Source organism: Anabrus simplex, chromosome 2 (assembly GCF_040414725.1).
Source record: "Anabrus simplex isolate iqAnaSimp1 chromosome 2, ASM4041472v1, whole genome shotgun sequence".
Classification (NCBI taxonomy): domain Eukaryota; kingdom Metazoa; phylum Arthropoda; class Insecta; order Orthoptera; family Tettigoniidae; genus Anabrus; species Anabrus simplex.
Window position 1 is genome coordinate 704,625,909 of NC_090266.1, and position 25,486 is coordinate 704,651,394.

General features: G+C 37.3%; 1 protein-coding gene across 1 annotated transcript in view; it reads left to right on the forward strand.

Annotated features, from left to right (window-relative positions):
* The window catches only part of LOC136863663 (rho guanine nucleotide exchange factor 11), a 673,199-nt gene that overhangs the window by 441,259 nt on the left and 206,454 nt on the right, over positions 1-25,486 (forward strand). The window contains exon 6 of the mRNA XM_068226029.1: positions 16,855-16,979. Within this exon, the coding sequence (XP_068082130.1) occupies positions 16,855-16,979 (125 nt within the window). The remainder of the gene's footprint in view (positions 1-16,854; positions 16,980-25,486) is intronic.

Below are 25,486 nucleotides of genomic sequence, written 5' to 3' on the forward strand. Positions count from 1 at the left end.
CTTATTTAGATTAGGACTTTCAGTTTTAACTAAAGCAGTACTTTCTTTAAAATATGTCATTAATTTATTTGTTATGATATCCGAGCTATCCTCTTCATTTATAGTTAATGGCGTTTGAGACATGTATTTTTCCATAGATGGGACATGGTATTTTGTAGGTTGAATTACATAATTTCTTTGTGTATTCATTTTGGGTGTAATATTAATATCCAAGATTAATAAATTGTGATCACTCAGATCATTTATTATGTTATATATTTTATATTTGCAGACTATGTTTTTGTAAAAATGATCTATAAGTGTACTAGTTGTCAATTAAATTCTAGTAGGAAAGACAGTGTTACATGAACTCTGATTATAACACCCACAGAGATTCTGAAGCTCAGTAGATATATGACTATTTTCTAATTTATTTATATTAAAGTCACCAACAGTAATACAAAATGTTTTACCACTTTTATTCCAAATATCTTCTAAACATTTTAGAAAATCTTTGGAAAATTTGGTATGAGGGTTATATACTGCTACTAAGTGAATGTCATTCACAAAACCTTTTATCTTGATTAATAATATACTATATGAACTGGCATTACTGTTAATAGATAATAATACATTAGCCTTATATGGTTCCTTTATATAAATGGCAATTCCACCACCCCTATTATGTGATCTAGAGCAAAAGAGACCATCATATCCATTTAGATTAAAATATTTTTCTTCCTCAGGGGAAACCCATGTTTCAACAATTACAATGATTTCCGGATATTGTGCTTCCTGTATTGTATAAAGTAAATTACTCCACTTATTACGAATACTTTGGGAGTTGATGTACAGAATTCTAATTCCATCTTTGTTAGTAAGCTCCTGTAGTTCACTTAGTTGGAATTCAGAACCTTCCATAAAAAATAATGTTGATTTTTCATGTGTCTACAAGTAAATAGCCTACCTAAGTCCTAAGGGGAAGAGAGAGCTAAGACATCATCTATGTTTTTGATATGTATAATGCTGGAAGTATCATTTCTCCTTACAAAAATTCTCCCATCCCTTGACCACACATACTTGAAGCCTTTCGCTCTAAGGTCTTTAGCTCTCTTAAGATGACCTTTAGATTTAGCTGTTAGGTGGTCATTGATGTAAACAGTATGGTTAGTGGCATTAATATTAAGTGCAGTGGATGAAAGTTGCCTAACATTTTTCTTTGCAACCATAAGTTCATGCTTCTTCCATCTATTCACGAACTTAACCACAATAGGTCTAGGCAGAGATTTATTGGATGTTGGAATTCTATGAGCAATGTCAATGTCTGTTTTATTGATTACACAGCCAACTTCTGACCCAATATTCGTGACTAATTTATATACATCTTCACTTTGTAGTTCTGGTATTCCATGAATTTCCACGTTATTACGTCGTGAGTATTGATTAAGTTGATCAATCTCGTCACAAGATTTCGATTTCATAGTTTCAAGTTCTAGTTGCAGTTCTTTTATTTTTGTATCTTTTTCATTCACTACCTTTCTAAGATCTTCAATAATCTTCGTATTGAAGTCGATGCTGTCCTTAAGCCTGTCAATTACTTTATCGATTAGTCGCTCAAGGATACAATCGAAGAACGTAGAAGTACTCAGTATTTCACGAACAGTTGATTCTAGATTGTCAAGTCCACTTTCAGCAACTTGGATGTTAGTTTCGTCCACTTCGAGACACTTTAACTGACCCTGGGTATCCATCATGCTGCTGTTCTTGTTCTTATTCTTTTGCTTTTGCTTATTCCGTGACATAACCTACAATTACACTACCACAAAACGAGAATAAGAAATTATATAATTACACAACACTTTAAGGTTAGCCAGCAGAACGTGATTTTTCCTTTCAATAGTCACTACGAAATGTACAATACTATAACGTAGGAAAGCTTCAAACTCCTTTAATTACCCGCCACAAACACTATTTTAAGAGACAAACATACATCACACAATATTACAGCCGCCATTTTGTTGGCAGTCGCCCACCCTCATCGGAGGGTCTGCCTTACAAGGGCTGCACCCGGCAAGAAATAGCCACACGAAATTATTGCCTAGTTGGCAGTGGGAACATGATCTGTGACGTGTACATAAGCAGTGTATGTACTACAGACATGAACATAAATACTCGTACAATCACAAGTAACAACAAGAACAAATTATTTTACGAGTTCTAAGAACTAATATAAAAGATCTTCACAGATATAAAGGTAATGAATCATATAAATAAGTAGATATATATTTTTCATGGGCGTAACGTTCTATATTTAAAAACTAAATAGTCTTTCTCACAGCTGACATCTTAAAATGGACAAAAGTATTCGCACACTGACAGGAAATTAGTCTTACAAGGCGTGTTGGTAGATAGTTATGTGGCGGCGAAGCTCCCTCAAATTGTGTAATTTCAGTGTGTTATACCTTGTGTATGCAGCTAGAAAGGCGTGTACTTATGACAATTAGCATTTTACTACCATACTGATAAATACGTGTGCAACGAAATTCTGAGAGAACAGTAAAATTTCAAATAAAGTGAATACGAACTGTGTGCATACTGTAAACATGTTTGAGGTACCGCAACATATACCGTGTGAAATCGTAATATGCAAAACATTTTTACCGCTGTAATTCAGAGACGGAACACGATAAATAAGTAGATATATATTTTTCATAGGCGTAACGTTCTATATTTAAAAACTGAATAGTCTTTCTCACAGCTGACTCTTAAAATGGACAATAGTATCCACGCAGGAAGTTGATAAATTTAGGAGATAAACATACTCATGTAAACTTATCAGGAACCCTTTTCAACGCAAATATTTTAAAATGGAATGTAGATATGTTGTGAATACACTGTCACCAACAGACAATTTCAAACTAAAGGAGTACTATCGCCGTTGAACTACCGATTCACCGTTTCGCAGATTCTCCGCTAAGAATTCGTGTGTAAAATGTAGTACGAAGTAAAACTATTCGCAAATGGAACAGTTCACAAGAAATAAGTGCAGAGCATATCAGGGTTGGTAAAGTAGTAAATGTGCTGAATTAAGAGGACAGGACGTGAAAATTATAAAATCGGAGGGACGGTTGTGGAAGTGTAAGACATGTTAGGTGGTAGGCAGTGGTGATAAAGGGCATGCGCTATCTGTTTTTGATATCTACCAACTACTAACTAAGTTGAAGAATGAAATAGGGAAAGTTAAAATTGAGATGGAAAGTGTATAGACCAATCTAGAGAACGTGAAACTAAAGAACATGGAAACCGAACGGGAACTGGGCAAGAGTTTAGAATTAACTCACGAGAAACTTGACAGCCGCGGACCTAATTAAGCTACAATCAAAAAAATAGCACTGTGCTTAAAGAACATTGACGAACTGAAAGAGAAGAACCTTCAACTTGAAACGCAGCTTAAAGATGTAACATTGCAGCTTGAATATTTAGACCAGTATGGTAGAAGGAATTCAATCGAAATTCATAGAATTCCTGAAACGAAAACAGAAGACACGCTGGAATTAGTGAAGGTGTTAGGTCGAGCATTGGACATTGAAGTGAACAACGAAATGTTTCACACCTGCCACAGATTAAAAGAAACAACTCATTCAGTCTTCAGTGGGAATCATTGTGAAGTTTGTGCGGAGAACAGGAAAAGAAAATTTCATTCGGAGACGTAAAGTGAAGAGGAATCTGAACTCACTGAAGCTTGGCATTCCAAGTAATAGAATAATCTACATAAACCAGAACTTAACTCCTTATCGTAAGAAGATTCTTGGGCATGTGCGCAGATTGAAGAATGAGAAGAACTACACGTATTTGTGGGTTGATCCTTCAGAAAATATAAAGTTTCGCAAGCGGGAAGAGACCAGTACGTGTATAACCTAAAAACATTTGAAGACGTCAGTAAGTCAAACTAAAACTACTTAACTTTCACAATCATAATGGATTCTAATATAACTTCTATTTATTATCGGAATGCGAGAGGACTCAGTACCAAAACAATGAATTTTACGTAAATAGTACCGAATCAGAACATGATGTATTGTTAATTTCCGAGATATGGTTAAGTAGTGACGTCAGCAATAGTGAACTGTAAGAAAATAGGTGTAATGTATATCGGTAGAGATAGAATAGATACCAAGAGGGAAGGAGGTGTTCTTATTATTGTCAATCAGGAGATTATGTCACAGCAACTAGTTTTAAAATTTAAAGATATTGAGACAGTATGTATTAAAACAGTGTTACATCATCATACATATTACCTTGTATCTGTATACTTTCCACCTGCCTGTGATCTAGAAATATACTTAACATTTTATAATTTATTTGAAACTAATGAAAACTTAAAGGCCAAGATATCATACTTGTAGGCGATTTCAACGTTCCATTAATAGTTGGTTGAGATTATGATATGTTAAATGGTGGAATCGCATACAAGTCCCTAGCTAATTTTATGTCTCTGTATCAATTAGAATCTCTCAATAATGTTTTGAAGCTTAATGGTAGAACTCTTGATCTCGTTTCAACTAATGTAAGTGCTGTAACTGAGACCAGAGAGCAATATCCATTAGTCCCAGGAGATGCACACCACTCTGCGCTTCCACTACTTCTAGAACCAAAAGATGAACGCGATCGAATAAAGCAAATTCGTACCATAGCGTATGATTTTCAGAAAGCAAACATTTTTGGTATACATAACATGTTTCGAGAAACGGACTGGTCTGAGTTAGGAAAAATCGAAGATGTAGATGAAGCAGTAGAACATTTTAAATTAAAAGTTAATTCCTACTTTAAAACCGCGGTCCCCAAAATAGCATTTTGTTTGAGAACCAAATACTCAGCTTGGTTTACTTCGGAAATAATCCATATTGAAAGAATTGCATAGAAGACGTCAAACACATTCTGATCACAGTAATCATGTATATAAAAAATTCAGAAAATATGTTGGAACATTAATCAACAAAGCGTACAATTGTTATATCTCTGAAATTCAAAACAACATCACGAAAGATACTATATCATGGAATTTTATAAAAAAATTAAGCGAACTCATAAAGAATAACCCTTACAGAGTATGAAATTTAGTAATATTACATTAGATAATAGTCAAAGTATTTCCAGTGGTATTGCAACGCTTTCTAAATCTGTATACTCTTCTTCTCCACCTTCTTACCGCTATTCGGGATACACCGCGATTACTGGAAAGCGATTCCGTAGGAGTAGAATGTATAACTGCAAGTGAATATAAAGCAGCTATTATGAAAATAAAGTCAAAAAAATCATGTGGCCCTCCCTACAGCATAAAAGCATGTTCTGAAGTGTTACGCATTCCTCTTCTGAGAGTACATAATTTGATACTTAAGAAGCAGACATTTCCCAAATCCTAGAAAATATAGAGAGTTTGTCCAATATTTAAATCTGGAGACGATACGATGGTTGAGAATTACCGACCTGTCTGTATTTTATGCGCTCTGTGCAAAATCCGTGTACAGATTTTATATTGTCGTATTTTCACTCTCCTAAAGAGGGCTATAAGTGAATATCAGCATGGCTTTATGCCTGGTAGATCTACAATATACTCTACATATAGAAGAAGAGTAAAAAAGAGTAGGTTGGCATTCCCAAACGAGTACGTAGAAGAGGACCAAGAATTCTGGAACAGAATGTTATTCTGAGACGAGAATAAGATTTATACTCTTCATAAGGAAGAACAAAATTTGGCGTGAACTAGACATGCAGGCCCAGCAAGCAACTGTTAAGCATGAATATAGTGATGTTTTGTTCTGGGGGTATATCGCTACTTCTGGTGTTGAGGAACTATTTTCCATCAAGGGAAATACGGATAGATCTGCTTATCTGGATATACTGTAAAGTAATTTAAAGAAGAGAATTGAGACACTGGGTTTACTATTTCCAGCGTAACAACAACGGCAAACATATGGCAGGGATTGTCCGATTCTGGTTGTTTAAAATACGCCACACATACTCTTAAAACTCCAGCTCAGTCTTCAGATCTCAATCCGAATGAACATCTATGGAGTGAGCTAGATATAGACTATGAGTAAGGAAAAATCACGTATAAAGTGAATCGCTACTGAGAAACATACTCCTTCAAGAATAGCGTAATATTGGAGCAAAAACATCTAGACAGCTTATACATTCCATGGTGAAACGGCAGAGGAATGACATTCACAGACAAGAACACCTACGAAATATTTAGAAGAATTTATTTATTTATTTATTTATTTATTTATTTATTTATTTATTTATTTATTTATTTATTTATTTATTTATTTATTTATTTATTTATTTATTTATTTATTTATTTATTTATTTATTTATTTATTTCAAACCACCAACAAAGATGTTTCTCCGATTACAGGTGGCTTGGTCACTATACATTAATTATTAAAAATAACAAATACCAGGAAGAACTTGGTATCTAAAAATAAAAATACACGACATTATTAAGAATTAAAGCAGCAATCGGAATTTAGAGTGCATGGCGGGAGGTGAGAAACATATGTAGATATGAAAATCGCAATGTTCAAATGCCGACAGTGCGAAAAAAACATTTGTAGAGTAAAGGCAACATGTCATTCCTATCTGATACTAAGTTTAATGCAGTTGAAAAGTCAACTGCAAAGTTCTATTCTTGCAATAAAAAACAAAACACATTTACTGAAGGAGAGATAAAGAAAATACCAAAAGCATTTCTAGCGAATGTAGCTGCAAATGCTGTAAGGAAGACTTGAGAGAAAGTGCTTCGTGAGTGGACGCAAGATCCTGTTTGTCAGAGCTTCAAACGTGTAGCCTACAACAGGAACAAGTTAGTTTACCTAAGAGATCTTCAGTGAGACAGTGTCGTACGAGTCGAATGACTAAACTGTATCATAAACCTAAAACTAACGAGTTGACTTTATGTATGAATACTAACAATGGCTGCGAAGAAAGCAGACACGTAGGCACAGAAAAACATGAAGACACGTGCTGGGAGAAATATGAAGAACCATTCTGAGCACGGAATCACCAATAAAGCAATTGATCTTCCTTTTGAGCTTAATATTCCGACCTACAAATACTGTAGTCCCGGCACTAAACTTGGTGTTCGCTTGGCGTGTGGTGATACTGATTTTAATATGTTATATGCTGCTTGCAAAGACCACGTTCTTGCTTACCGTGCTAGTAAACGTGAAAACAAACCTGAACTGAGACGTGCAGCAGATGAAAATTTGCTTCGAAAAACTATGCAGCGTGTGACGTCACGTAATGCTACAGTTGCTGAAAAAATCGCAGCGCTTATCGTTGCCGGTGCAATGAAAGGAAAACTTTTACTGGGTAGTGGCATTAAACAACGAAGACGGCAGAAATAATCTATGTGAGAAGGAATAAACAGATTTACTTCAAGAAAGAAAAATGTGCGTATGCTAAAATAAATACAATTTGTGAAACATAATGCAGGTTTTCTTTGATTTCTAATGTTAATCCTATCCTACTTAACTTAACTAGTAGCAATTGTGTTGACTAACAAGTATATACTTGTGTTTTGTAATAGAAGGGAGGAGGGGTAGAGGTTCTAGAATGAAAATTCAAGTTTTAAAGTACGTCCTCTTTATAAATCAATGAATTGAATTTGTGATTAAAACCAAGACATTTACGTACAATCTATTACCACGACGACGAATAACAGGTTCGATTAAATAGTGATAAGGATAGTTTGTCTTCTGCAGCTCTTCGATGTAGAATCCTTTTTCAATAAGCTGTCCTGAAAGATTGTAAAATTTAATACGCAACTTTTGCAAAGACAGGCTTGTTTTTGCTTATGCGGACAAAATCACCTTTTTATAGCGATGGCGCCGTGTATCATCCGTTTTAATTGCATGATGAATAGCACCTAAGCGTGGTGCATTCTTAGTAATAAGACGTGGCTTTGTGCCGACAGTGGGATGAGGTGTATCGTTGTAGGTAGACACAAGTCTATGTAGCAGATCAGTCCAGCAATAATTATATTTTGCTGCAAATTCTCACCACATCATTGTTTTGAGCGTACGATTAAAGCGTTCTATAACACTTGCCTTGAGATTGCTGTACGAAGAGTCGTGATGAACACTAAGTGACTTGAGGCAAGAAGAAAAAACCTTGTTGTAAAACTCATTACCTTGATCAGTTTGAAGAAGCCTTGGGCAGCATTTGATTGTTCAACAATATCTTTATAGTCACCTTTCACTTGAGCTGCTGTCCTCAAATGCACACATTGTGCAAAAACACACTTAGAATATTAATCGATGACAGTATGTATATACTTATACCCGTTATTGCTAGAGACGTAAGGAATTATTTCTACTAAGTCAGCTTGACAGAGATCATCTTTTCCACGTGTAATAAAGTAATTCTCTCTCTCTCTATTTCTAGAATTTCTGATTCGTGACCTGTGTGGCCACCATCTTGCGAAGCTCTTCGAAGTTGCAAACGTTCTACGAGTAAATTAGAGTCATTCCATTATCTTCCGTCTACATACGGCATCAAAGGCTTGTAGATAAAATTCAGACCGCGTGTAGACAGTTGATGTGAACGAAACAGCTTAGAAACAAACTTACGACTCTTATTTGCAATTATAGCTTCTGTCCTCTTGTAATTACGTCGTGTGGCGTCAGTAGCAAAAATATTGCTTTATATTTTTAAGATCATTTTGTAAAAATTATATCTCTGTCCGGTATTCGAGAGAAAAGAAGTTCTAAGAGACCTTTGGTAGGTTTATAGGTAACACCTTTTACGATGAAAGTGTAGGCATTAATATTAACATTTGCATTGCCTATCCAAAAACAGTCGTCTTCATAGCGAATACCGTAGGTTTTGTTCGTCTTGTAAAAAGCTTTTCTATATAAAGAAAAAGTGATTCATAAGTACTTTGAATAAAGGTCTTCCCCACTGTCGGCAGCCCTGAAGTTGGTTTTCCGTGGTTTCCCATTTTCACACCAGGCAAATGCTGGGGCTGTACCTTAATTAAGGCCACGGCCGCTTCCTTCCCACTCCTAGCCCTTTCCTGTCCCATCGTCGCCGTAAGACCTATCTGTGTCGGTGCGACGTAAAGCAAGTAGCAAAAAAATAAAGGTCTTAAACTGATTACGATATTCTGGAAGGAACATAACATCAGACAAAGAAGGTAGATCTTGTGTTGATGTAGTAAGTGTTTCAGCTATAACATCTGTAGTTACAAACTTAACTCGCTTATATGGCAAGGAGACGTTAAGATCTTCTTCCTCGTTCTAGTCTTCATCTCTATCCTGCTTCTCCTCTTCCTCATCCTGCTTCTCCTATTTTTCTTCTTCTTCAAGATTTTATTGTCATTGCTGCTATATATCTTGAGATGTTTGCACAGAAACAGAACTTTTAGTAGACTTGGACGATGAAGTAGAATTAAAAATTTGTTTAGTGGTGTACCGAGTTGCGTTTTCAAAAAGAAATCAGAATCTGCTTGAATACGTTTAAGCTCTTTAAATTTACGTCGAATACTGTTTCGAGCACGGATTATATGTTGCGTAATCTCTTTGCTGGATGCTGACATGATATCGGGTTTTGATCAAGTGCAGTCTGTAATTCTGTGTTGATGGTTATAAAATGATCAAAGCCCATACGATACCGTCCATAATGAACATTACTTTCTTTATCAATAACTAAAAATCCGTAACGTTGCGATGACTAACATGTCGCACACAAACGTTTAAAGACAATCAATGTCATATCAGAGTTAACATGATCGTCATACACATGGCGCATGTTGCGCTCGTCTTGTCGAAAAAGCACAATAATATTAGCGTTGTCACGTACCAACTGCTTGGGAACACGAGAACAGGTTTGACATAAATAGAAGCAATCTACATATTTATGACGTCACATACTAAAGTATGCACGAATAACGTCTTGCTGTTCTGTAGCGACATCGTCAAAAATAAGAACGGAATTAGAAGCACATCATCCTGTTGCAGTCCTTGCTCACGTGCACTAAATTTAAAATATTTCAAACCAGCTTTTGACCAGTTCCTGCATTACAATATGTAAAATAATATATAGTGGTTGATAGAGTGGCATTGCGAAAACGTAAATATTCTCGAAGCGTATGCCATTTAAAGACGTAATGACTGTGAGAAAAAATTTGTCTTGCGGCATCCCGATACCCTAGTTATAATACATCGAATAGTAAAAGGAAACAATGTTCCGTGACGTTTTTGTGTATTTGAAACAGAACTAGGTATGAGAAAACGACACTATGTCACTAACAGGTAGAGTGTCTTAATGCTTTATAATCTTCATGCTGAGTGAATAATGAAGTAGCCCATAATAATATATAACAAATGAAACAACAAGTAACGGTCAATACGTAAATCGCTCTTGACGAGTTAAGTCGTGTACAGAATGGTAAAACAACGAAATCCTGAAGTTATGAAGAACAAAACTAAAATTGTTGCATGGAAAGAAGTTGTAAAGGCTGCACAAAAAGCTATTCGAGGGGAACAAATTCCGCGAGTAGCTATTACTAAGGCACTACCCGCAGCAAGAGCGAGAATTTCTCCTAAGAGAAGAGCAATGTTTTGTAAACGTGCTCGAATTATTCCTGTACCAAAACGAGGTGGATTTCTTCCAGTGCTGTTTGCTGGACTAGCAGCATTTGGGTCTTTGCTGGTTGGCGCTAGTGCTGTACAAGAAGCGAAGCAACAATTGAAAGAGAGTGAACGCCATAACAAGACAATGGAGGCAATTGCATTCCAAGGCAAATGCGTACACATCCAGACGGCACCACAAAAATGACTTGGTATCTACATACCACCAAAAAAGGTCTACTGGATGCACTGCCACATCGAGCTCAAACACACGAAGAAGTTTTCACGTTTGCTAAACAACTAGAAATTCATTATTTTCGCGGTTTTCATATGCGTGATCAACTACCAGCATGCCCACGTGAATATGAGTGTGCTGTAATCAACTTAGACAACAGTCTTGGACCTGGAACTCATCACGTTGCCTACGTAAAGAGCAAATCGAAAGTATAGTATTTCGATAGTTATAGAGACTTACCCCTCTATTTGAGCTCATACGTTATTTCGGAAGCAGTGCAGACATTGTTTACGATAAAAACCGCGTGCAAAATTGAATACACACATGTGTGTGCAATTATGTCTAATGTTCTTATATCAAACACAGACAGTGAACAAAGAGCATCAGCGTGCAGCTAATGACCAACGATGTAAGAACGTTCGCTGTACTCGTAGAAGGACTTGAAACAGCCGTCTACTTTAATCCACCGATCGAAGTCGGTCTTCAGCTACATATTCTTGGAATAGTGTCGTTTGAAAAATACAATAACTATAACGTGCGTGATGGCATAAACAAGTTCCATTACGATGAGTATTGCTAACGCCACTGACAGTCACTTATTCAGTAGACGATATTCATGACTACATTGAAAGTACGTTAATTGAAGAGTTTAGTGATGAGAGTTTTAGTAATAATTATTACAAGTTCTCAATTACTGTGAGCAACATCACACATAAGTGTGTTTTTGAGTGTTCATTCACGATTGCTATTGTGTTTAAAGAAAAAAAATACTCGCTTTCTGGGTTCGGGATCCGAATCTTATGCAGCGTGCATGATGTGACTAATTACTGCTCCGTATCCACTTAAGCGTAAGAGGCGGCGAACTGGGGAAATGACGAATGAAGTAGTTTTCGGTTGCTTTCCACACCGAGCCAGAATTTGCTATTACATATCAGGCTGCCGAGCCCGCTGAAATGAATGGATGAACCGACTCTATGAGCGATATTCTCACACCATGCATACTGGTTACACTTCTCAAACTTTGCAAATATTCGTTTTATGACTTAATATTCTAAATAACCGTTGTTTTTTCCTGCATGTTTACATGTTTTGTCCTTATTATGACAAAATACATGCATGATGCATATTTTGAAGATTTTGGATTTAATAGCGAATATTTGGATGTTTATATTGCATAATATGACTTTTCTTCTGACTTTGGCGCGTATATAATGTTAAGTTGCATGATAATCCCTTTTACGAATGTTGGTGTGCAGAATCTGGGACCGCATTTCCAGGTTATGTCTCTTATTGACAGACGGAGAGAATGTGTTCTTGACATCGTATTTGACAACCAAAGTTAGTACCTACGGTAGAAGTCCTATAAACCAATTAACCAAGCACTTTCTTATCTATTGTTTGAGTAAACATTGACATAAGCCGGAATGCCCCACATCGATCACTGTAATTGTGAGGAATAAGGTGTCCCAGTTATAAATTGCTATAAATTGAGCCGTAAATTGTGCCTTACTAAATACCTCTAATTTTTTCGTCTATATTAGACGAACAAAACGAAACTTTCATCACACTTTTGTCACGCCGCATTACTGAGATAGCCCCTACAAACCTTAGTTTTGCACTGAACCGTGGCGTGTTATCGTGGCGTTTCCTACCCGGAACTGTCACTCGTCACACATCTATGATATCGCAGCTTCAGTCATTAGTAGTTATTGTATTGAAGACATCATCATCTGCACTCATTGCAACGGAAGAAAGCTGCGGCAGGTAGAGAGGTGAACGAAGTAATCCGTTCAAATCCTGATTTTGAGTTCGTCAAGGTTATAAAAGACGTATTGTGGTGAAGATGCAAAGACGTACAATTTGACCTCAATATGACCCAAAATGTCTTCATTTACTTATGCAGCTGTCACTTCTTGTGACATAGACAGGTCTGTGCTTAAGAAACTGCTGACAGATAAACGGATGAACTTAAATTAAATTAGTTTTCGTTGGTTTCGAGAGGAACTGAATTTCGATAGTGCATATTTTCCAGTTTATTGTGCATGTATTGTCATTTGATAGTGCATGAATGCATGCATACTTTTGGATTTGATAGTGCATGGAAATCCGAGCTCTAGTTATGATGTTATGTGAAGATAAGCATACACTCTTTTTTGGTAGTTGGTTTACGTCGCACCGACACAGATAGGTCTTATGGCGACGATGGAACAGGAAAGGGCTAGGGGTGGGAAGGAAGCTGCCGTGGCCTTAATTAAGGTACAGCCCCAGCATTTGCCTGGTGTGAAAATGGGAAACCACGGAAAATCATTTTCAGGGCTGCCGACAGTGGTGTTCGAACCTACTATCTCCCGAATACTGGATACTGGCCGCACTTAAGCGACTGCAGCTATCGAGCACGGTAAATTCACTCTTAGCCAACAGTCTGCATTTTAAATCGCCAGTGTTAAGATGTCACAGCTCCGTCACTCCTCCAAGGAGAGACGGCAAAGAGCCTGTGTGAGTTTACCGTTCGTGGCCAAGGTTAGGTCAACACACGTCTTAACCACGCTTACAATTCACCTCACCAGTTCGACTCCTGCAAGGGGAGCCCGTAAAGAGTCTTTATGAGGTTAGGGTAGCGTTCCTCGTAGTGAGGTTAGGTTAACACGTCATCATGGCGTCATAACCTCAACTACAAGTCACTTATGCGATTGAACTCCTCCAAGGGGAGCCGATAAAGAGCCTATGCGAGGTTATGTTACCGTTCGTGCGCAAGGTTAGGTTAACACGTCATAATGACGTCTTGACCTCACCTGCAAGTCACCTAACCAATTTGGCTCCTCCAAGAGCGCCTCCACAGTGGTCCGCGAGGTTAGCATTGCCATCGTACGTATGGGTATGACGTCATAACCTCACCTAGGGTTAAAAGCATACCAGATCATTCGCTGAACAATTGGCCCTCTCCAATGGAGTCTGTGAGGTTAGGATTGCTCTCGTATGCAAGGTTATGACGTTATTCCGCGTTTTAACCTCACCGAGTGGTCATTGAACCAGTGTAAGAAACCAAATAAGTGCACTACTAGGTAATTGTGTCAGAACTGACATAGCTACACTACTCAACAAAGGGTAGGAAAATGCTGATTCAACACCCATTGTTTTAGAACATACTTTGGTCTACTATTTTTCAAGTAACAATTGGCCCAGCTATTGTCAATACTGAAGGTCAATATTTTTGGTTTTATAGGTACTTTGAATATCGGGACCACCATACTAGGAAACACAAGAGAGGAACAGTTACACAGAATGAGGAAAGGTGCGTAGAGGATGCCGAGGATCTGCGTGGTTGTTAAGAGGAGGTATTTCAGGCTGAAATGAAAGCAACGTTAAAGCTTTAATTTTAATACATTTCAGAAATACATGTTAATGAAGAATAAAAAGTAAATTAACTTGATAAGCAATAACTTAAAGACAGGTTCTTATTTTTAAATGGTTAAATATAAAATCCTTAAATGGTTAAGTATAAAAGTCTTAATAACATAAGGTAAGGAAATAACTTGAATTACAATATGAAAATAATTACAATAATTTAATTTTAATGTTAGCAAATCCTATTTCCCTAAGGTGCACTTGCTGGTGAGATGGAGTGTTTACAGTGCACTAGCACTCGGATCGCACTGTATCTTCTGGTATGGGCTAGAATAAATTTGTTACTTTCATTGACCTGTCTCAGTCTCATCCTTGGCTTTGACAATATGAAAGTGACTGAGGTAAGAGTGATGCTAGTAATGCCATTCCTTACGCAGCCAGTCCCTGCTATGCATGGTGTGAAAATATCGCTCATAGAGTCGGTTGATCCATTCATTTCAGTGGGCTCGGCAGCCTGATATGTAATAGCAAATTCTGGCTCGGTGTGGAAAGCAACCGAAAACTACTTCATTCGTCATTTCCCTAGTTCGCCTCTTCAGTGACGCTTAAGCTATTTATGACAGCTTTTGGCGGAGCTGTGGGTGATCAAACCAGTCTTCGGGCTGAATACCCTGCATGTATACTTACATTTCCCTTAAGTCCGGATCGAAATTAATTTGCTTAATAACAACCAACCAAATACGACAGAATGAGTAATTATAAATTATAGAGAAGTTACGTGAGAAACCAGAAATAAACAAAAGCTTACATTACAACCAAATTATCAAAGCCGGGAACATAAGGCAACCTCGACCGGCTCCTTTACGTGACACAAAGTAATTCACAACAAGAGGAACACAGACACCCACAGATACTGCTAATTTTAACTTCCCATCAAAAGATATCCATTGCAACGACAACACAAAGATCACATAACGCTAACAGTTTAACTAGATCAAACGAACTGTTTAAGAAAATAGAATGCCACATTTTAAAATAGATGGTAGATATTAAAGATTTACGTTTACTTGAAATGAAAAAATAAAAATTAGAAGGAATAACCTAAATCACATATCTGAAAACTACTTCCTTAAATTCAAAACTTTAAATTCATTTAAAAAAAGTATGAAGCTTCACCAAAATATAACAACAATATTATATAACTTAAAAGAAGCACAAGGCTGATGAAGAATTTCAACAAGAAACCAATTAAAATAGCGAGCAAAACAAAATGTAATGAAAAGAATCTGTATATGACATAATCACTACATAATTTTATAACAAAAATGGTCTAGCACTCACTACGAACACACTTTTGTGAACAATTCACTTCCATCCCTCTATAAATTCGTGTTGAAAGGTTGGGCAATAACACACGTCTGTCCCACATCAGTCGCCGACTTCCTGTACTCATTTCAATACTGCAGCGAGTTCCTAAGGAATCAATCACGTTCAAGATCTTCCAGAAGAGGTTACAATATCTGTTTCTGGTTACCACAGTTCGTAATAAGTGCCACTGCTACTAATATTTTGTGGTACGTGGTCACTACCACATTTGAAATTAATACGGTTTATTAACATGTTTAAATATAAAACGTTCAGCCCTCTTCAGGTAATTCAACACAGTTTACAACGCCATTCGCAATTGAAATGTTAATTTAACGTTTATTAATATATGTTCTATTGCAATCTGTATCGTCTTAACACAATAGTGTTTTTGTTCAAAGAATATTTAAATAAATTCCTGGGCGATGAATAGGAAGAGGTGATGTTCTCAGCTCCGCTTGTCCATTATACATGTCCCCTGATGACTTTTTCTTATGGGATCATTTGCAAATAAATATATACCGCCATCAGGAAACAGAGAAATAGGATGATCTGAAGGATGCTTTAATCAGAAGACGCAGGCTAGTATCATATCCCTTTATAATCGGGCGAGTGTCAGAAATTAATTTTGAAGGAAACGTAGTCGAACATTAAAATCAAATACACTACTAATAGTGTTCTCCAAGTGTTAATGACCCTTGTTGTGGAGCTGAGCATAGATTACACAGATATCTGTCGCAGAAAGTTATTAAAGTTTTAACATTATTGTGACTCATTAATGAAATAAAGAATAGATATTTGTAACATTTCTATTTTATTACAATAGCAAATAAAAATACACTTGGTATTGTTGTACTCTGATTCATTTTTAACTCCTAACATAATGAACATGTACAATGTTCCTTTGAAATGTACAACGAGAGAGTATTTGAGAAAATCTGATTTTCCATTTTAAACTCCTGTATCCATTATTTTGATGTTTTCACTGTATATGTTTACTAACAGTAGATTTTTACATTTTTGGTGCATATTTTGAAAATTGCCCGGTCATATTTTGACATTTTTATGAGATATTTGAGTGAATAATTTTGAATTTTAAAGTGCATAACTATTCAAAGCAATCGAATTGCAAATACACTCATCACCTCCACACAGGTTACTACACAGTATTTCAGGCATTCAGGACTTCAGAATTCAGAACGAAAGACCGTGAACACCAAGGCAGTGAGCCATTAGTAACTCCACTTTTCAAGTATCTGTCATGATGATTGATGAAGACCTGTCTTCCCTTTGCAGGAGCTCGGACTGCAGTTCCCCTCGGGCAAGGCGCAGTTCCATTGTGGTAATACCCCCGATGCAGATCTGTCCAGGTGATCTGCTGGTCTACAGTAAGGTGCTCACCCATCGCAACAACCTGCTTGGTACGACTTTTCTCTATCACTGACAACCATTTCGTTAAAGAATGGTATAGATCATTAGTATAAAGTCTGTTACATTTTCTTTGTTTATCTGCCTGGGTGTGATCTAGCGCTGATCATGCAGCTACCAAAATCGACATGGTCATGCTCTAGTGGGAATAATATCACTTACTTTTAAGATATTTATTGCAAATTAAAACCCTAAAATTTATGAAAATGTTATCGTTATCCCGTGTTAGAAGAAGAACTGTGATATATTCTCTTTTCACGTAGAGGAAGAAGTACAAATATGAAGTATGGTTATTTATATGGAATACCACTGTTTCTCGACTTGTAAGTGTTGCTCAATAGTGATCTGCTTCTAAAATATTGTAACGTGGTGGGAGTGGTATGTTAAAACACAACTGACAGCGTTTGAATTATATGTCTAAGATTTATTTACCGCTAATTCTTTATACACTACACAGAAACACCAGGACCCAAACTTACTCTATACAGTACACACATTTACCCCAGTTCGTGCTCTCTACACTGTCACTAACTCAGTCACACTGGTTGTTCACTCCACCGCTTTCAGACTAAAACAATCACATCACTCAATCTTCCACTACTGTCACTTATTCTCTAAGTCGATTCCACAATTATACTCGCTGTACACTATCACAGCCACCAGTTCACGGCGTGCGTACAACACAGTCTCACAATTATGAACATCATATACTGTCCGTACACTCACAACAGACTACGTTCACTGTCCCTTGCTAACCTCTTTCACGCAGCACCAGAGACACACACGTTCAATCCACAGCAGGTGGACACAAGAGACTCAACTCCTCGACGAAAGAGATAATAGAACGATAGGCTCAGTTACACAGACATAACACTCAGTGCACTGTACTGCTAAGCTGCATTGAACCGGTGCACTGTAAACTCACAGCAGTACACTCGCACACAGCGCTGAACGTCACTCAGAGACTGACGCACAACTCTATATGAACCACTAAACTCATCCGTTCCGACTTAAATAGGGATGCCAGCCCCTCCAGATACTTCGTGAAAGAAGAATTCTCTAGAGTCCTCTCGATTCCAAATGATCTGGGTTCATCTTCTAGTCCATTCTCCTACAGTCGTGAGGTCTCCGATCTGTAATAATGCAGTGATGGCAGAGAGGGCTTGCCTTGCACGCTTGCTCGTTCCTCAATGGTTGCTGCGCGATGAATGGACTGAACCTCAACTCAGTGACGGCACTCACGGCCGGGACAGGCTAACTTGCTTCTCCCAAGGTCTTACAATAAAATGGTGGACATCGTCACAATACTAAAAGAAACCCCCGACTGGCTTTTGTAGCTGTCGTATAGTTGGAAGGCATTGAGAGTGGATGTATATGTTTAACCCGTTTCACATGGAAGATAAATGTTTCTAGGTAAGCGGTTTTCTGTTTCGTGGTTGTGATGAATGTATGGTATTATGATACCCTTACTATACAAACTTAAAGGAAATGATTAAATCTCAAGCTAATTTATTTTATATGTTATTTTAATTTCATAATTTCAATATGTCATTAAATATAGAATATTAGCATTCTTTATTTGTACCCTGATATAATATTTCTCCTCCTAGATATTGCATCAAAAATATAAGAAATACATTGACAAGATGGTTCACCTTTTCGATACAATATATATGGTATTTTATTGAAAAGTTAGACCCTCTTGTCAATGTATTTCTTATAATTGCACTTCAGTACGGAACAAAATGAAATTTATAGCTTATAATAAAAAATATAAGTAAAAATCTCCAGGGATTAGAAAGCAGTGGGAATAATCTGTTATGCAGAAAGCGATCCATAAGAAAAGAAGCAAAACTTTTCGTATTCCCAGTACTACTTTGCTCAGGTTAGTCAAATCAGATTTACAGGCGGATCAAGCCATAAGGAAAACTGGATGAAAAACAGTTCTCTCTGAAGAAAAGAACAGAAGCTGCTTGAATTCGGCATTGCAATGGAGAACATTACTTTGTCTTCATGCGAAAAACGTCTTTCCATGGAGGGACACAAAAAGCATTTCTTATTCCGTAAACCAATCACGATCTCGTTTCGCAGTACTGCGATTTACTCAAGAAAGTGTGACACAATTTTCTCTCAGAAGAAATGGACAAAAATCTCCCCGGATAGGATTTGCAACATCGACGAAACTGGTCCAATCGTGTACAGAGCAAAGATCCTTCACCGGTACTTCCGGTTCTTGACGGCCATTACCTCCATTCAAGGAACTTGAATGTGATAAACCTGGCATGTGGAAACTACGTCTGCATCCTTTTCCTGCCTCCCCGTGCAACACACAAGACGCAACCGTTTGATAGAACTTTAATGAGTCCTTTGATGACCTACTTCTCTGAAGAGGTTCGTACAGTACATGGATGATGGTAAATCAACGCCATGTGACGAACATGGGTATCGCCGAACTGTTTAGCAATGCTTATCTCAAATGTCAGACCGGTGAGATAGGAATGTAAGATCCCCCCGTCTAGCACAACTGAAATTACAACATAGCAAATATATCTGATTAAGAAAATAAAAAACAAGGACCAGAGGAAGAAAAGCTGGTTCTTCAACAGTTAATTCCGTACCCATACCAGAGATTCTTGGAGCTGTCTGTAGCCGCAAAGAAATCATCGCAAAAAACGAAGGAAAAGAAGGCATCACAGTCAAGAAATGAAGAATTACATGATTCCGACGGTGGAAGTGTTTTCGGCGTTAGAGATGATTCATCTACCCTGTTCTAAAGATCAACACACCCATTAATGCGGACCAACAATGTATTTTCTATTCAGAAAAATATTCTGAATACAAGAGAGGGGAAAAGTGGGTCGTGTGAAAAATTTGTGATTTAGTGGCACACTCAGATTACGCGGGCTATTATAAATGGCGCTATGTTTGTGATTTCTGTAAGATAAACTGCCTCAAAACAATGCCAAATCAACTAAATGTTCACTGGTTCTGGTGTTTTTCAGGTTTACTTTTTATAAAAAATACTTCATTTTTATTTTTGTTTGATTTAACCCTCGAAGATCTGAAATCGAAAGGAGATTTTCCACATTTTTACCCCGTAATCTAATATCTTTAAAACGTCAGAATTTTTGTAAATGAATTTTATTGTTTTTACAACTGTGCTTGTACCCCAAAACACGGGAATAATTAAAATATAAGCTAATCTAAAAGTTGGGTGGGTTTTTGTTTACTTTGACGAGAAAACAATATGATATTCCACATTTGGACTTCTTCCTCTAAGTATCGATTTCTTTTCCTATTCGTACCTCTGAACTTAATAGCGTTTTAACCATTACAGTGATTTTCTGATTATGTTAATGCGTGTTAGAGGTTGGTAGTACAGTAGTTCCGAACAAATAATAAACGCATAGTATTGTCTTAGGAAATGCAAAACCGGGGCACTCTTCGGTTCACATTAAAAAGACGAAGGGATGAAGGGGTTTCCGGAATTATTATTAACTAAATTGTAAATAGGAGCTATCCTGGTGGTAATGTCTGTTTACAATAGTAGACAATGGCAACGAAATTAAATGAAAACATAAATTACATACATGCATACATACCGTCGTTGCGCCTAGAAAAACCACTATGTGATAATTATTCAGCTTAGAACTCTGACCAGAAAGGATCTGTCATCTAAGGTCCAGTATTGCATGAATAATCTCAACGAATTTTCTTTCTATGTGATATATGTGTTGCGGGTTAGTATTTATCCCTTCAACATTGTCAGGTAGTGGTATTTCGAGGCGTAACGATGATATAAAGAAAATACGACATTACAAGAAGTTATATCACAATGAGAAATTTCATGGTAACGAATGAAGGGAAATAAAAATACATACATGAAAACAAGGAACAAAAACGCATGATAATTTAAAATGACTTACGATTGGTGAAACATAATAATTAGATGCAATCACGTAGGAATTGACACAAAATTTACAGAAAGCAACTTGATGTATCCCCTTACATGTACTGTAACATATTTACATCACAGTCACTTGGGCATTCGCTCAAAATTTACAAAATATCATATTACAAGTAGTGCAGCACAACAATTACAGGGTACTTACATACAGTAGAACTTCACAGATAACTTAACAATACCGTAACACTACAATTTTCAGTAGCTTCTGTGGTATAGTGACTTACTACTATTTTAACACTGTAAATACACCGAGTGAGTTAGCTACCGCGGTTCGGACCCTGTAGCTATTAGCTAGCATTCGGAAGATAGTGGGTTCGAACCCCATTGTTGACAGCCCTGAGAATGGTTTTTCATGGTTTCCCAATTACAAATACGATTTGTATTACGTCACACTGACACAGATGGGCCTTATGGTGACAGTGGAATAGGAAAGGGTTAGAAATGGGAAGAAAATGCCCGTGGCTTTAATTAGGGAACAGACCCAGCATTTACCTGGAATCCCGCTGTCGGCAGCCCTGAAGATGGTTTTCCGTGGTTTCCCATTTTCACACCAGGCGAATGCTGAGGCTGTACCTTAATTAAGGCCACGGACGCTTCCTTGTTACTCCTATACCATCGACGTCATAAGACCTATCTGTGTCGGTTCGACATAAAACCAATTGTAAAAAAACAGGGTTAGCGGTCGGAAGGGCGTCCGACTGCAAAACTGGGCAAATTCACACGAAGTGCTAACCCAAAGAAATTGGAATAATGCTAAGAAGAAGATCAAATAACTAAACTTAACAACAGATGATGAAGACGACCGATCAGTACTGATTAAAAGCGCTCCATTGAGGTCGTTTTGAAGTTAGGGTCAACACTACATAATGGACGTCAGTATTGATGAATCTAACAATAAACTTCGTAATGTACCATATTCCTCGGTCGGTGAGTATCTCTTCCTATAAGGAAAAAAGAAGGAGAGAACTCCATTTTATCCCCCAGCCCTTCCCACCCCTTTCCACCTTCCACCACTTCTCACGCTACCTCTCTATTGAAACTCTAAATAAACATGGGAGGCTATAGATTATTCCGGGTTTTAGTTTGCAAGTTTTCAAAATCTAAGTGAGCTCGACTCCTCTTGGTGAAATATTATAATATTCGAGGGCAGGCATTCCCTAATATGGTAGTAGATTTATCATGCAATGATTTGTCTTGAATATATGACTGTTACGGGGGTTACCCGTGGAGCAGAAAGAGGTTAAAGAAGGTGCTGGGGTGAATGGGTTTAACTACAATGTCAAAATTAATTAAAAACTTAAACTGAAGGTTATATTTTCAGAACACAAAATTTAACAACTTTTACAGGTACAAGGTACAAGGTAAACAAGATTGGGAAAAATCCAAGATTAGTGGTTTTAACAGATCATGGGCTTCAAGTCCTCGTTTTACTTTTCCTGAGTTCCTAGCTCAAATTTACAAAAGAGCACAAATTTATACAAGGGTAGAGATCCCCCTAATTCAAAGAGCACTTGCTACTAAAATTACAACATCTAGCCTTCAAGAGCCATACAGTAATCTTACTTTGAAAAAGAGCTAACAGGCTCTCAGTTTTCCAAGCCTACTAAAGGCGACATCAACTTACAATTTCTGGATTATACAGGGGTATTTAATACCCAACCTACTGGGCCTTCATGGAACAAAATAACGGCTAAATAAATGGCCCGAACACAAAATGAATGGAGGCGAATACTTGCACTCCTAGATATAAACACTTAAAACCTAAAGGGCCCTAGGCCGATGAAACAGGGGCTATTCCCAAACTATGGAGGTGACTCGTATACGAATAATTTAGAACATTACGGAAAGGAAGAAAACCAGTTACAAAACGTAGTCACCTCAAACCAATATGAAGGGGAGCTCGAGAGGGTACATCACTCTCTATCCTCGATTACAGTTAAAGATTTTATGAAGTTCTTACATTAGCCGGCAGAAAGTTACATTTTTAGGAAAATTAGGTTACATAATTAATGATTCGGACCTTTCCCTCGGGTTTAAATTGCGGAGATAGCAAGGAAGAAAGATGTTATGTGGCCATTACCTTGTCGAAGTTTTGCTGCCTGAGGAAAGAGGCCTCCCGCCTCCTGATTTGACACACACATTTAGTAAGATGACGATCAATTGGCCCAGAGACGTGAAAATCTGCCGTTTATAAACCTTCGGGGAAGATTCGAGATCATTCATGAATAATCAAGACACACCCACAGAATTTTATTGGTTGAGTTCAAAAGTTTCACTCAGAATCGGAGAAGAAGCCTATGATTGGTAGAAAATTAATTACAGAAATTATTGATTGGTTGGATTTAAAACTGGCGGAAAGAAAAGATAAATATTGCCAACCCAAAAATAAATGAACATCAATTATTAAAAAAACTTATGAATACAAAACTTCTTTAAATCAAAAGCTCTTTCACTTTGCGCCAGGGTGCATGATCATAGTTTTTAATAGTGACCTCTATGAAAGAATGTCCAAACTTGTTGATGAATGGCAAACAAAACAAGTAGAAATGCAGTCAGTTCAGGAAACTTCACAATAACAAAATTACATCATATTTTAGTGGTGACATCTTCTGAGTAAATTTATAAGTTGGTGCAGGTTCAGTTTCACTGTTTCACCAGTGGAGGAGTTCTTTTAGGCGCTAGATTTAAATACGCGGCGTTGGGGTGTACCTCCCGGTACAATGACAATTACTTTTGTATTATTACATTATTTCTAATTTTATCAACACTTCTTAAGCAAACAGAGCCATTTACAAATAACAGTTATAATAATACTAATATTATTGGATTTTTGCGTCCCACTAATTACTTTTAAGGTATTCGAAGACGCCGAGGTGCCGGAATTTAGTCCCACAGGAATTTTTACGTGCCAGTAAATCAACCGATACGAGACTGATGTATTGGAGCACTATCAAATACCACTGGACTGAGCCAGGATCGAACCTGTCAAGTTGGGGTCAGAAGGCAGGGCCTCAAACGTCTGAGCCACTCAGCTCGTCAAGAACACTTCTAATGGAAATTCAGATTATGAATTAAGTCATTGCTATCAGATATTTCAATTTGTAGCTATTATCGAATTCATTACATTCTAAACTGCCAACACATTTACAGATTATTATTATATGCCGAATACGTATATTGTGCTGACTTTATATAATATAGTAGTGCATTTGTACCATACCAGCAACATTTATGAAAAGAGGCTTATAATGAGAGGGACCAAGAAGGGTAGCTATAGGACCTCCCGACGACAATCGTCAAATATCTCTCGGGAGGGAACAAACTAGAGATCAAAGTAACTAGTGTAAATTGCAGAATTTCGCAATCACCCGCGATCGTTACATTCTTAACTCTGATACAGTAGAATCTCAATTATCCAGAGAAATGAATGGAAGTTGAGGAATGGACGATTATCGAAAGATAGATAATCCATTTCACGTGTACTTATCGATTTTTTGTATTTATTTAAAGAAGTCTGTACATTTCTGCTATTATTTACTACGGACAGTTTTCTTTCTGATGCCCATTCTAATTCTCCGGAGTAAAATAATGTCCGAGAATGAGGTGTCATTTTCTTGCACCATAAACTGTATGAGGTGTTTCTGTTAATTCAGGATAGAAGTACAAACTCTTCTTCCCCACCAATGTCGTTACTGTCCACGGCCACCAATTACCTGTTTTCAAACATTAGAATCGAGGAGTTTGGTGCAATAACAGCGTTAGTCGACTAACACTGTTATTACATGAATGTGCAGCGTGGAAAGCCTGAAGCCTACAGCAGATGTGTACCAAAACTTACTTCTCTATCATGCTCTTAGATGGCAGGAGATGCCATAAAAGTTTACCGTGCGCAACCGTCTTCTTGCATAGAATGCTTCGCCCGCCTAAATCACTCTTTACCGCCACGCTGGGCACGTCAGTGTTCAGCAAAATGTCTAGCAGTGATAAGACTGCAAACAACGCTTACGCTATAACTAAGAATAAGGGTAGAAAGCGTAGAAAAATTTCTGATTTGTTGCAAAGAAATCGTAACAGTGGGAGAGCTTACGTGTCTCATTCAGAGAAACATGTTCGTGCTAAGAACTTCAAACTTGTAACCTCATGTTGTAAAAAGAGGAACGTGAAGCTTTCATTTGAAACTAAACATGTGGCTCTCAAAAAGTATTATAATCAATTCTAAAGAGTAAGGCCATTCGTAAATATGTTCAGTTTAATTCACTCATTTCAGATGTTTTGAAATTGTGAACAGAGAGGAACAAAATGAAAAGCCATACATTCCGTTTTGGGATATTGGCGATAAAATTCTCCAGTACACACTTTTAATGGCGTACATTACAAAGAAGAAAAGAATTCACGTGTACGTGCAAAAACAATTAGGGGGTATTTTTTGGAGCTACAGTGTAAAACTAGGAGCTGTGGAGAAGCCAGTGTGCAAAACATTCTTAGTTGCTCCGATGCAGATTTCGGAAGTGAGGTTGAGGACGGTCCAAAATT